The sequence below is a fragment of the Phalacrocorax carbo genome, chromosome 11 (genome assembly GCF_963921805.1).
Source record: "Phalacrocorax carbo chromosome 11, bPhaCar2.1, whole genome shotgun sequence".
Taxonomy (NCBI): domain Eukaryota; kingdom Metazoa; phylum Chordata; class Aves; order Suliformes; family Phalacrocoracidae; genus Phalacrocorax; species Phalacrocorax carbo.
The window spans coordinates 12,498,307-12,512,132 of NC_087523.1; the positions used below are offsets into that span (position 1 = coordinate 12,498,307).

Consider the following 13,826-nt stretch of genomic DNA (forward strand, 5'->3'; position numbering starts at 1 on the left):
ATGCCTGAGGGGCTGGCTGTTGAGTCACCATACACTGTTGGGTCCCAAGGGCTCACAGCCCAACCATGGCTGATGCAGTGACCCATACTCCGGCCAGGTTAATCACAGAGGGTTTATTTGGTCTATGCAGGCTGACTCCACCTCAGGTAGAGGCAGTCAGTAAATACTTAGAGAAGTATGAAACATGAGTGAATTCAGAGCAAACCACACCTTGCTGTCACCTCCCAGCAGCCAGTGGCTTACAGCTTCCATGATTCAGAGGCTGTATTCTGGCAACCGAATACACCAGAGACCAAGGACCTTTTCTACTCTGATCCTGCCAATCCTTTCTGAATCCATGTACATGGATAGTGATCGCTATGTCCTGTAGTAATCATTCTACTGACAAAGAAGTGATGATGACTGTCCTGCTTGCATTATGTCTGGCCCCAGCTTGGCTTCCTCAGGCAGTCCAAGAACGACTGTGTGGTCAATGTAACTTCCTTGGAAACAAATCACTGTTTCTGACTTGCTGATATCTTCTTCATCTCTGGAGTGAATGTACCAGTTTTACATGACAGAGAAGATGACCTGATCCAACTTGGACTTCAACCAAAATTCCCTGAAGTCAATGAAAATACTGACAGTGATTTTGACAAGCCTACAAGCACATTGTTGGAATTATTTTCTTCTGAACACTCAAAGGCCACCAGGAATAAATCGCTCATTTGCTCTGATGCCTCTCTTTCATAATCTGTATGAAGATTGGGATTTCGAGAAGCAGGTATGAAAACCTCGCAGCAAGACATGGACTTGACAGCCTTGCTCCTCCTGTTCTGCTTCTTTTGTGATGCTTTATTCTGTCAGCTCGAAATTCACTTGAGGAGCTTCATGGTTGGCAAGCTTGTCAAACATGCCCTCACAAATCCTACAATTCAATTCTTACTGTGTCCTTTCCAACTGCAATGGACCTTTTGCTTCTAATATTTGTCACTGTCACTTGTATAAAGGAAATGCTTTTGCATTTCCCATCTCCCTCAGCAGGCCACACAAGACTTTTCCTTTTTATCTTCCTATTCCTGTGTTGCCTCCACTAATTACTTTATTATTTCAAAAGGCTCTTAGCTGGGTATTCCCAAAGTCGTTTTTCCAGAGGACCTCTCTTTTGATCAGTGCTTTCCCTCTGATGTATCCTGAACTCCACAGAAACCAGAAAGGCCTTTTTCATACAGTGTACTGTTTGCAAGTCTTGGCTGTGATCAACAGCCACTATGAATAAGGCTGAATGACTCAAAGTACCACAGATTGTAGGTCCAGTGGTTGAGTGCCATTTAAAGCAGACAGAAGGAGCTTCAGAGGGGGCCAGGTTGGCAGCAGAGACCAGCTGGGCACAAGCTGGCCTTGGCCATACCCTCCTGCCCTCTCCAGGCCATGGCCAGCAAAAGCAAGTGTTGTCAAGGGAAGGAAACAACTTTATACGGATGCTGAATGACTCCATAGGTGTGTGGGAATGCAGCAGTCACATTTTAAATCTAAAGTGTCTTTTATTACCTGAGCCAGTAAACAACAACACAAGAAATCCATCAACAAACTACTGGAAAAAGCAACCTAGTCTGCCACTTCTCCACCTACAACTGAAGGAGCTTTTAAGTGTCCTGAAATTAAATAAAAAAGAAAATTCTATATTGTTCCAGTGAGATGAGCCTCGTTCAGCAACTTCAGCCAACCAGAAGTCAGCACGTTCACAGATAACATGTGAAGGGAGTCAGTTTCCCTGCCGAAGGGGGAGCAATACAGGCATTCCCTCACGCAGGTGTTCTCCCTTGCCTGAAACCTCTTCACTTTGTCCCCGCACAAGCCAGGGTGTGCTGGCTCCCCAAAATCTCTCCCCATGACCAGAGCGCATGCACTGCTGCTCACTCCTGCTCACCCCTCTGGCCCCGCATCCCTCGGCCATCTTTTACCCCCCTCCTGCAGCCTCTCTTGCACACACTCATCTTTCAGAGCTCTAGTTAGCAGAGATATTTAAATGAGCTGTGGAATCAGTCACTGCTCAGCAAAGTGGCCACATTCCCTTTCCACTCCCCCCTCCCGCTGGCATTTCCCGCCACCTCCTTTTGTTGGTGGGAAACTCCTCAGCACCGTATGCTTTGCCTAATGAAACGTCAAAATGTCAGATTATGAGGAATGTATCTTGTTTCCCAGACAATTACCACTGCCTCTGCAGCATTTGGGTAGAAACACCTGTTGCAGAAATTCTTTGCCCCTTACCCTGTGCAAGGGAGCTTATGGCCAGCTAACCACAGAGGTTTGCTTCATTGCTCTCAGGCCCTGTTCAGGTCCAGATATTCGAGCCCTGAAATGTCATTATAAAGCCTAAACAGCATGTGAAAAATAGCCAAGCTGCCAGCAATCACATAATCTAGCTGTTGTTTGTATCCTTTGGCTCATCTGTCCCAGACACTAGCAATAACTTATGCAGAACTGTCTTGAAATCAAACCCAAATTTCTCACGTTTTCTCTTTTCTTTGCTGGCACAATGGCACTAAAAGTGGAACATCCAGGAGAGAAACCATGTTCTTCTCTTTAAAGTCATGGGAAGTCCTTTGAACTGCTCAACACAATGGCAGGAAGCGTGAATCAGGCTAAACATACCTCTTCCAGGGCTGACGGTACAACAAACCACTTCAGCTTCGTTCTCATGGTTACCAGGAGCTTAGCAAAGCCTTTGATGTGTCATTAGAGCACCTGCGTCGTGCTGCAGGATGAGCGAGAGTCTCAGACCAATTTCTGGGACGCAAATGTAATAATCCCTTGGTGTATGTGTGGTACAAAAACATGACAGCACCCTGCACAGCAGAACCGACTTTGTTTATGCCAGGGATATCGCTTGAGTTTTGTCCTGATTTCTCCTCCAGGAGATTCATTAATAACCACAGTCAGGCTGAAGAGTGTTTACGGTTTAGGCTGTGTGAGAATCTAGGTTAGGTTTAATTGCTGAAGTTTGAGCTTGAAAGCCAAATTGCTTCTAGGATCCTTGTGCTGGATCTGAAAGCACAGAATTCACTTTGTGTCCTCCCCCAGCCCCTGGAGATTTCAGATTTCAGATGGCAGTGAGATAAGGTGATCTCTGAAGATTTCTTGCTCCTGGGACAGCTTCCTTTACAAAGTCTACCTCCACAAAACCAAGCCTGGAAAATAGACCATTTCTGCCTTTGGATCCACTGTGGGATCTGTAAGGCAGGGAAATGCAGGCTGTGCAAATCTCATCTTGTCTGTTCATCTGCCTGTGTGTTTAGCACTATAGCTTTGGTCTGCTCAGGTCTGTTTATGCTGTTGTCTTGGATCAGCCCTGATATGGGATGCAGCCAAATAGTTGCCAGTTCATACTACCCAGAGGAGCTGGTTCTGCTCTTGCAGAAAGGAGAATGATGGTTGAACCTCCATCACATGGAAGGGTTCTGCAAGCTCCAGCCTACAGGTCTCACAAGTTGCCTGGGGGTTAAAAATCCAAGCAGTAAAGACAACCCAAACCCTTTGCTGGGAGAGACACCATGAAGATCTTTGATTTCAAAAATCACAGCCTGGGAAACTCAAACCCCTTAGCATGCTGCAGTAGGTACAGGACTTGTTATCTGGGGTTCAACAGCTCTGGTAGGACTGCATGTACACTGCGTGCCTTTGTACTCAGCTTTCCCTCCTGTTCTGCCTCAGCCAGGAGTTCACCAATCCTCCTTCCCAAGTGCTCGTGCACTGCCACCAAGGACTTCACGTTGTCTTTAGCAATACAGGTTCTTGAGGCAAAGTCTTTGGGCATGCAGCTGAATGCATCAGCCTGGCAGTTAAACATCCTTTAAATGCATAACTTGAGCACATATTGTCTGGGAATCACTATGACAATAACCACAAAGCCTCAACATGCCACTCTGACAGTTCCTGTGAAGAGCAGGAGAGCTCTTTAAAGCCTGGATTCACGAAGTTGAATTCCCATTGGCACAGCATTAAGCTTTCACTATTTTCATATGCTTCAAGGCCAGGAAGAACCAGAACATTATCTACATGCCCCACAGAATTCGAGCCAGAGAGTACATCCAGAGATTACTGCAGCACCTGAGTTTTCGTCTGTACCTTATGTAAATCCATGCACAATTCCCGGTTTGTTGTACTCAGGTCTGGCACCAGAGCTTTGAGACCCTAGCTGGGCTTTTCTGAACTACTTGGATTTTGCAGGAGCTCCACAAACCAGACTGCAGAGGCTGGACTACGTAATAAAACCATGTTCCCCCTGCCCTCTAAGGTAGCTGGAGTAGCAGAGAAGAGGCAGAGGGATCAGTAATCCTGTCCCTTCCTCAGCAGCCAGAAGGAGGGGAACAGAGAAATGAAATTTTGTGCTGCAGTTGCAAAAGCCATCTTGTCACCCAGATGCCAAGGCCTGAGTCAGTATGAGAGGTTTCCACTGTGACATTGCACTGATCTGTGAGGAGGCTGTGCCATGACTAAAAGGAATCTCTGGACACTCAGCTACAGCTGGTGTGCGACTCCTTGAAGCTCAGGTCAGTGATAAAGAGTCTCCCTCCAGGAGCTATCAATATTGTCACACAGGGGTAATTTTGCTGGATGCATGTGTCAGAGTTGCTGTTCCACCAGAGCAACTTCATCTATAAATGTAAGCCTTGACTAAGAGAAGTTGGCTTTCACAGCAGGATAAATAGCAAGAGACATGCCTCTTAATTGCACATCAGCAGAGCTGATCCCTCGAGGATATTGGCTGGTACAAGGTAAAGGAGTAGGATGCCTCAGGAGTCAAACTGCATGGCAGGGTACCAGTCTAGACTGAGCCTGCGAGAGATCACCTGAGCCATCCTGCCAGTCCAGGGGAAATCTGGTAGAGGTCCAAACTCACTCCCTAGTCAGCAGGACAGAGCGTTCTTCTCTGAGATTTGCACTTTGCTGGATGTCAGCTGTGTGGGGCTGAGATTGGCTTCATGGTCCTGCTCCTTCTTTTGAGAATCATAGAATCATTAAGGTTGGCAAAGACCTCTAGAATCATCAAGTCCAGCTGTCAACCCAACACTACCATTCTTCCTAAACCATGTCCCCAAGTGCCATGTCTACATGTGTTTTAAATACTTCCAGGAATGGTGACTCAACCACCTCTCTGGGAAGCCTGTTCCAATGCCTGACCACTCTTTCAGTAAAAACATTTTTCCTAATATCCAATATTAGGTGGATAATGGTGCAGACTGAGGCTACTTCCTCTCATTCTATCACTAGTAACTTGGGAGAAGAGACCAACCCCCACCTCACTACAACCTCTTCTTGGGTAGTTGTAGAGGGCGATAAGGTCTCCCCTCAGCCTCCTCTTCTCCAGACTAAACAGACTAAACAACCCCAGTTCTCTCAACCTCTCCTCATCAGACTTGTTCTCCAGACCCTTCCCCAGCTTTGTTAACCTTCTCTGGACACACTTCAGCACCTCACATCTGCATAGCAGCAATCTGTGCTGGATAAGGAAAAGATCTTCATGCACCACAGCTCCTTGTACTGTGCAATATAACATGTGACAAAAGGCCTGTTACCCAACCCTCAACCTTTCGGTATCTCTGAGTGGGTTCTTCACCTCTTACAAAGCCTAGGAGGTACATTTAAGGCGGGCAGGAGCAGACGCAAAGGGAGGTCCAGACTCCTTTTCATCCCCCCCTTCTTTGGGAGACAGCTAAACTGGAGGATGTGTTGAATTTATTTTAAAAATCCCATGACTCCATTTTCTTCAAGAAGCTCATTCCCAAGAGCTTCATGATGCCGCCATCCTGGCACTTGCCCAGCCCTATACGGAAAAGTAAAACCAATGCTTTCTCAGTCACACAAAACTTGCTGAAGCTAATGGCTGTTTGCTGAATAAAGAAGAAATGAAATGATATAAAATCCCTGAAATTGAGTCCTTTTTTTGCTGTCTTATGCCAGTAGCTCCAGTAACACTTTATAGTCAGCCAATGATACAAGCTGGGGGAGTGTTAGTCATCCACATGCAGGTCAGTGAGCCGGGAGCAGAACTGAGCCCTTAAGTCAAGCTGGGCTTCTCCCTTCATTTACCCCATCTGCCTCAGTAACGTGAGATCACTGATGTGTGGAGACCTAAACCCCCAGGCAGTGGCAGGATTAGCTCATATTTGGGAAGTGCTGCACAAAAGCAGAGCACTGTTTATCAATGTAGGCTGTAAAACTTGCTGACACTATGTAGATTCACAGCCAGCTTAACTATGAAGAGATGAAATTCTGTCTGATTCTCAAAAAACAGAGGTGAAAGTACAGCATCTCAACACACAGAATCTACAATGAAGCCTGTTATTAGTTAGGATTGGATTTAAGATGGAAGCAGAGAAAATAATTTTTGAAAACAAAGATTTACACCTTTCTAAAACCAACTCAATACCTTTCTTGTGCATCTGTAAGTAGCTTATTGTTTCATTTATAAGCCCATTTACCTCAGAAGGCAAATTAGTACATCAGCCCCAGGTGGAAACATTATTTACATGAGTGAATAGCTTACAAGCATACAGGAATATCTGAATAGTTCTGGAACAAATATACAATTAACCCAAAGGTGTTTCTCTTCATCCTCTCCACCTGTTGCAGCTTAGTGATAAAAGTATATACCAGGGCAGTTCTTGAGAAATCCAGAAAAGGTGACTGCCCAAGCATGGTTCACCAACAGCAGCTCATGTTTTAGAAGGAAGGCTCCTTTTGCTGGAGCTCACAGTGGGGTTGCACAGGCTGTAGGTTCTCATGCTGCAAGGCTCCCTGGTTCATGGTTCAGGGCTCCCACTGAGAGCTCAGCTGGGGATAACATGGGCTGGGTTAAACTGAGAACTTCCAATGGCCTCTCCAGACCTGGCACCTTCAAAGCACGGGTGTTAATAAGCTGGTGATTTTTTCCCTTATGATGTGCCTTGATTACACAGATTTGGATTTTTGATTCCATAAAACAGGAAAAAAAAGAAACCCGTTGTTCTCAAAAGCAAGCTTGGGTTCATTAAATGTTTCAAACAGCTCCAGTTCATTAAATGTAACATGCTGAGGAAATTTAGATCTGTTCTCAAGTTGCTGGAGAACAACAAGTTCTCCCATCCTAATGTTACCCTACCAATTCTGGAAACCCATCTTCATATCCCATCAGAGGTCAGGAACAAAAATAAGTTGGTGGCACACCAACTCCACAAACTACAGATCCCAACACTTCTACCTCATCACATAAAAGAAAAAAATCAACATGAATCATGAGAAAAAAGCTACCTGTAAAAATGTGCTTAAGCTGAGGATCAGTGATGCTACATAGGTAGGACACAAGGATAGCAGGGAAAGCAGCAGGGTAAGACTCAAGTGCGCTGACAGAGTCAGTGGAAGCCTGCACAAGTCCTGCTGTAATGTACCCTGAGGTCCCATCCTTGCCTGCAAGTGTATAGGGACTGGGAAAACCCTGGCCCAGGAGACACAAACTTACCTCATGGTGTACAGGAGGGTGCCATTGTCCACCAGGCGCAGCAGCTTGTTGGGTGTTGTCATATTATGGGCAACAGATTTCTTTCCATTGTGGAAGAAAGTATCAGGAGTCCAGATCTTACTTGCCAGCAGGTTGTTCAGGGGAAGTATTTTCATGGGACCATCAAACTTCAGCCTTTCATCTCTCCAGGACTGACGGAAAAAGACATCAATAGTGTATTCCTTTGTGCAGAAAGGAGACAAAAATAAGTCTTGTTTCATTCAGCTCTTCATTGCAAACAAGCACTTCAAGAAATGGTAAATATCTTTGGTCACTGAGCACATTGTGTTTTGGCACACCTTAGCTGACATGAAGTGTGATGCAACAGGAAGTGGGGATTAACAGCAGTGGAGAAATATGTGGAGGATAGAGGGCATTTACCACATTTTGTATAATGCCTTACATAGGATGCCGAAATTTGCATTCAGTGTTTCTGACCACTGCAGACAAGCTGCAATACAGCCTACAGTGGCCAGTACTAGGGTAGCTCTGCTGCACCACCACCTTTACCCAGAAGTTTCAGGGGATGGAACCATTGTGTGCAGCTACATGGGAATTTAAAAAGGCAAAAATAAAGTTCCTGGGGTTAGAATTTGGCCAGGATACTGATAATTATACCCCTGATAATAATAATAAAAAAGTTTAATGACATTGTCTTTACGTTATTTTGTTCCCCAAGCCACCTCTAGAAATGCACTGAATCAAGGACCTCATAAACATGCATTACAAAATCCTGTGACTTTCTTTTTCCTATTTTTCCTTTTTCTATTTACCCTTTAGCTAGTGTAAAAGCCATTTCCTAGGCCAAATTCCAGCTGGGGCAATTAGAAGTCACCTCTCTGAAACCCTGGGGCCAGGGCCAGCTCCTCACTTATTGCATGCAGCCTCAGAAACCAGTTGACCAAGCAGGAAAGGTGCTATGCTCCACAGCCACCCTGAGGCAAAATTAAATCAATCTGCCCTGTGCTTGGCATAAGGGATTGCTGTTCCCTGTGACCTGAGCCATCCTGTATCCTCTGAGGGTCCATGTCACTTGAGGGAAAGTCTTTAGCCCATCAGCATAAGCTGCCTACTGCTCACCTCTACAACTCACACCTCCTCCTCCTACTGAAGGAGCTCATTAGCTCACAAGGCTTTCAGAGAGAGATAGGGGCTTTGGAAAACCTGTCTGTCCCAGCTGTTCTTCCACTGCTGTTGCAGATTCATAGTCTTTATTTACGGGTTCCTGGAGGCTGCAGGACCAACTAAACTTATCACTGTGAGTGATTTATTTCCTGCAGCTCTTCTCAGCAGCATTAAAAAAGCTGCTGCGCATCAGTTTCCTATAGATCATAGAAATTCCTACAGGTTTTGCAGCAGATGGCAGCTGAATGAAAGCATCTTGGTAAAAGAAATTCATCCCTGCTCCCCGGCCAGAGTCACTCCTGCTTGAATGTGAAGTTTCTGGAACCTGGTTGGGGGAAGGAAAAAGAAGATCCTACATTCCCACAGGCTCTGCCCTTTACAAGATATTCTGCCCCTTCATGGAAGTGATCTTCACTTTGTGGTTTTAAGCTCAGTAAAGGGATAAAACCAAGGGAATCAGTCTGTGTGCAGTCCCAGGAGGTAGGTTTGGGAAAAGTCCTTATCAGGAGAAGAGGCATCTTATTCAGAACTCCCTGTTCCTATTAAAAAAAACAAACAAAGCAGCAAAACTTTTATAACAATTTCCCAGGCCCTGTTTTTCTTCTTTTATGCTAAGGAATCAGTCCCCCAAAAAAGAGAAATCATGTTCAGATGCTTCTCCTCTTTTCTATACTTCTTTCCACAAGAGCATCATTCCCAAGTCACCCCTTCCAAGGAGCACATTTAGTTCTACGTTATGCTCTTCACCGCCTTACAGAAGTAACTGAAAACATCAAGACTGAGTCTGCCTCCAGAGTCCATCCACCAAAGCACAAAACTCCCTTGAACTTTTTTTTTTTTTTAATTTCCTGGGGACTGAAGCAAAGCTGCAAGAGCTCACTAGCAAAGACTCAGGCACATGTCAGGTCCTATCAGGCTCTACTTTCCAAGCTAAACTGAAAGAGATATTAGAAGTCCCTTAAAGCATCTCAGGGAAAAGGTCTGCATGTCCTCTTCCACGCTTCATAAACAGCTGCTCTCCTCTGCTCTCCACAGCAGCTTTACCTGCCTCTCCTCCGTCATCATAATTACAGTCTCCATCTGCATCAAGATGCGCAGGAGCGGCTTTCCATTGCAATGAGTAATGGCTGGGGGAGGGACAGGAGCGGGATCACCAGGTGGATGCGAGTGGGGAAGGAGGGAAGGAGGGACTTCCCCATTCCCAAGATGAAAGGAACCACTGCAGAAGAGCAGGTTCTCCCCACGCTTCCCGAGGAGATGGGGTTTCTCTCTCTCACATTTCTGAGTTTATTTAGGACCAGAATGGCACGCTAAAACACATTTGCTATGCATTTGTAAAATACATGGAACTAAAGCATGCAAAGGGGAAGTAATTTATTGTTCTTTAACTGTCCTCCTAATTTTAAATTCATTGTGTCAAATCACATTGCAGAAAATACCTTTCTCTTTCCAATACCTCATATTTCTTCTTCACAGTTCATTATACATGCTCCCTTAATCAAATATGCTCCACCTTGGAAGTAATTATCAGATACTCCCCAAGGGCTAAGATTGCTGAATATATTATGGGTCTCCGCTGTGGTAGGAAAGCAAGCAAGATAGAAAGAGAACTCAGATGAGATTAATACTCTTGGCTACGCTGACATCAAGTTAACTTCTAACCCTGGAGTGGTCTTTCCAAAGCAACATGGGGTTGCATGATGGGGCTAGCACCTCAATGAGATTTTATTCTCCCCCAGCTCCTCTGCTTGCTAGCACAGGTCTGTCAGTGGGGCAGCTGAAGAGATGTTCATGGCCACGTGAGCACAGAAAAGGAAACCCTCTCAGCTCTGGAGGGGCCGCAAGAGCTGCAGGACATAGCTCCTGCCTGACACAGCTGGTGAGAGCAATGCCTGCTTCTTCTCCCGAAGTGGGTTCCCTCCAAGGCCAGGACTGCCCACCACTGGCCTGGGCTATGCCAGCACCAGGTCACCTCTGGGACTGGATGCACAGAATGGTCTGAGTCCTGAATGCATGACTGTCCTCATGTGGCTCCCTGAAACACTGAGCAACCATCGACAGCCAACTCCTCCCTGTGTGCCTGGGCACGTGTGGGATACGAGCTGCAAGAAATGCTGTTGAGAAAACTCACAATTAATTATGCTCCACAGTCCTGTTTTAATTAGAAGACAAACTGTTGTGGGAATACAAGCCTAAATTCAGACCTCAGGCCTTTTCGTTAATAATTTTCCCCGAACATGTCAAAATATTGCAATCAGTTCATTCTTTTTCTTTTTTTCTCTTTTGCCACCCTTCTGGTTCAAGCACTGAGGACGGTTTGATGGTGAACCGTTCTCTTCTGGCACTGCCACCAAAACAGGCCGGCTTCTGGCATCCTCCCCTCTTCCCAGAGAGCACCCCTCCTTCCTCCACACACAGGTCAAAGAAAGCTGGCTACAGTAAGGTGTTTATCAAGTCACGAAATAGGTGCAGCATGCTACATACGGGTCTTGGTCACAGGGGCAGATGTTCCCATTTCATTAGGTTGCACTTGCAAGACAGAAAAAGATCCCAAAGCCTGCAGTGTGCTTGAGTGGTGCAAAGACATCAACCCTCCAAGGTTGTATTTGCCATTATCAATTTGCTTCTAAAAGCCCAAATGCACCTGAGAAACAATCCCTGTCTACCCCACCCTGAGCTTCCCTTGGACTTGGAGAAGCTGATGAGCACGTTCATGCCCACACCGGCAGCTGGGATGCTTGCTCATGTTCTTGTCATTTGGGAAAATCCTCCTTTTGCCCAGATTGCCCAGGGACATGGGAGGGGCACGTCAGCTGCAGGAGAAGCCATCCCTCCTCGTGAGGCGACCAGCCAGTGGCACCTACCATATCTGTGTCCGAGACAGGGCCGAAACTCGTCACGTAAATGTCTGTCTTGACTTCAGTTACACTGTCTGGGGCAGAAAAAAAAGGGAAAAAAGCAATTAAAGAACTGAATTTGCTTGTACAGGGAAGGGTTTGGGTTTTGTTACGTGGTGTTTTTTCCTGCCAGGGGCCTCCCTGGCGAGCCCTCAGCAAGCCGGCATTGTGCTCTCTGCTGTGCCCTGAACAACAGCCGATTTTATCACTTGTAATTGGGCAAATTCATCTCTGATGTAGCTCTGCTGCTTTCCATGCTTACACCAAGGACGAATATGTCCTGCACAGCCAGACAATTCATATTTACAAAATGTACGCGGCTAAACAATACATAATGTGTTACAGATCCACATGTTTTCAATACAGAGGTAAGTCCTGATGTTTTGAAACTCCTTTTAATCTGAAATCCCTTTGTGTCTCCCAGCCTGATAAATAGCCTAGCAATATTCCACCAGTTTTAGGAAACCCTGGTTTTGTTACAGCTTCAGGCTTATCTGTATGTAAAAAGAATCACTATTCCAATTGCCTTTTACTGCTGTCGTGTTTGTTGTTCTCCTAGGTGCCTCGCTCCTGGTGAGCAGCTGCTCTGGCAAAGCTGCTGCTTGCTTGTATCACACGCTTCCCTGCACCCCAGGCTGCGCCGCCCTCCTGGATGCTGAACAGCAGCCTCGCTGCCCCAGCAAAACAACAAAGCCCCACTTCCTGCCCCGAGCGCTAAAACCCAGGGGCAATCTTAATCACTTGCCTTCAGGTAAAGATATGCATTATTGATGCTGAATGGCACACACATCTCTCGTTCTTGACTTCATTCTGATTTCGGCGTGTTTCCTAATTGAAATCTCTGCTGCTGTCTCATTTTGCAGGGAAATCAAGGCAGAGTAATTTGCCAGATTCATGGTCCTATGCCCTGCCCACTGGGTTGTACTAAAAAAATGATCAGTGAGGTGCCTTGAGCTTAGCACTACATTACCATAAATCCTCAACACTTTAGGGCATGGCATTAGCTGGCTCAGAGTTACTTTCCCTATGAAGGAACCAATTTAGATCCCCAAAGAAGACTTCATGCTATGTGTATAGTACCCCATATTGGCCACTGCAGCAGTTTTGCAAGTAGCCGGGATGGCCCATTGCTCAATTCAGTTATGGAAATCCTTCTGTCCCCTGACAGTTATTTTGCAGCACTACGAAGCTTAGTCTTGTGCTTCAAAGTTTTGTATCCAAAAATAAGATAATACATTCTGGCAGGGTTTTCTCCTTAATGGCTCAAATATACGTATACATGTCTTTAGTTATTATGGCTGGAAAGCTTCTGACGCAGCCCGTGGCTGATGTTGTTGTGCTATATAAGTAACCCTTGATCTTGTCTTGATGCAATAAAAAGAAGGTTAAAGAGAAATATGTTTGCGGTACATTTTCTAAAACACCCAGAAACCAACAAGACAGCATCCTGAACAAAATGAATTACTTCTGTTAGACTTAAACACTCAGGGTATTTCTCTGTCTCCCTCCAAAGAAGTCCCCAAATAAGATACAAAGCAGAGTAGAACATTTAGTGAAGCAAGGCTCTTTCCACTAACACATGCGGCAAGAGAAAGCTAATTATGTTTTAGAGAAAACACAAACTCTCTCTCCCTTCCCCTCCTCCCTTCTTGGCATTCACTTTGCCCAAGACAAATAATTTACAGTTGTGGTTATCAGATCAAGATCCACAGCCAGTGAAGTCATTCCTGGTGAGGTGCAGAATGAATTGCCCCTTACACCTGAGGGGGCAGAGGGACTGGGGTTTATGAAAGGACTCATACTTTACAATGTGATCCTTGGGGTCCAAGCATGAAGGAAGGGGTTCAGGAAGTGATGAGGAGGTAGAAAGACAGAAATAATTTTGAACACCTTTTGATACAATCCTGCTATATTTACATGAGCCTTTATGTCTTTTGTGCCTGCAAGGCAGCGCCTGGTGTAAGGACAAGCTGTGGGGCCTGGCTTGGTTGCTGGCTTATTGATGTCTCCCAGCACTTAGAAAAATGCACTCCCTGCACCTTTCATGGCAAAAGCCAGACTGAACTTTCCCTGTTAATATGTGCTCCTAAGGGCAGGATTTGGCTGGGATCTGGAGGGATTTCTAAAATTAAAACATTGCTATGCAAGCAGGGATTTCAGCAGAGCTGGGAAATCCAGAGATAAGTAAAATACAGCATAACAGAGCAAGCTCCAGCCTCAGAGATTCGTTTGCTTCACGATCCTACAGCCCAAGAGCACCTGCACTGCTTACAGCCCTACCCAGG

General features: G+C 45.6%; 1 protein-coding gene across 2 annotated transcripts in view; it reads right to left on the bottom strand.

The window, feature by feature from the left end:
- Positions 1-13,826, bottom strand: part of GABRA3 (gamma-aminobutyric acid type A receptor subunit alpha3) — an 81,135-nt gene that overhangs the window by 30,489 nt on the left and 36,820 nt on the right. For both annotated transcript variants that reach the window (XM_064463167.1, XM_064463166.1), the window contains exons 4-5: positions 11,509-11,576; positions 7,481-7,701 (exon numbers count right to left, since the gene is read on the bottom strand). In XM_064463167.1, coding sequence (XP_064319237.1) covers positions 7,481-7,701; positions 11,509-11,576 — 289 coding nt within the window. The remainder of the gene's footprint in view (positions 1-7,480; positions 7,702-11,508; positions 11,577-13,826) is intronic.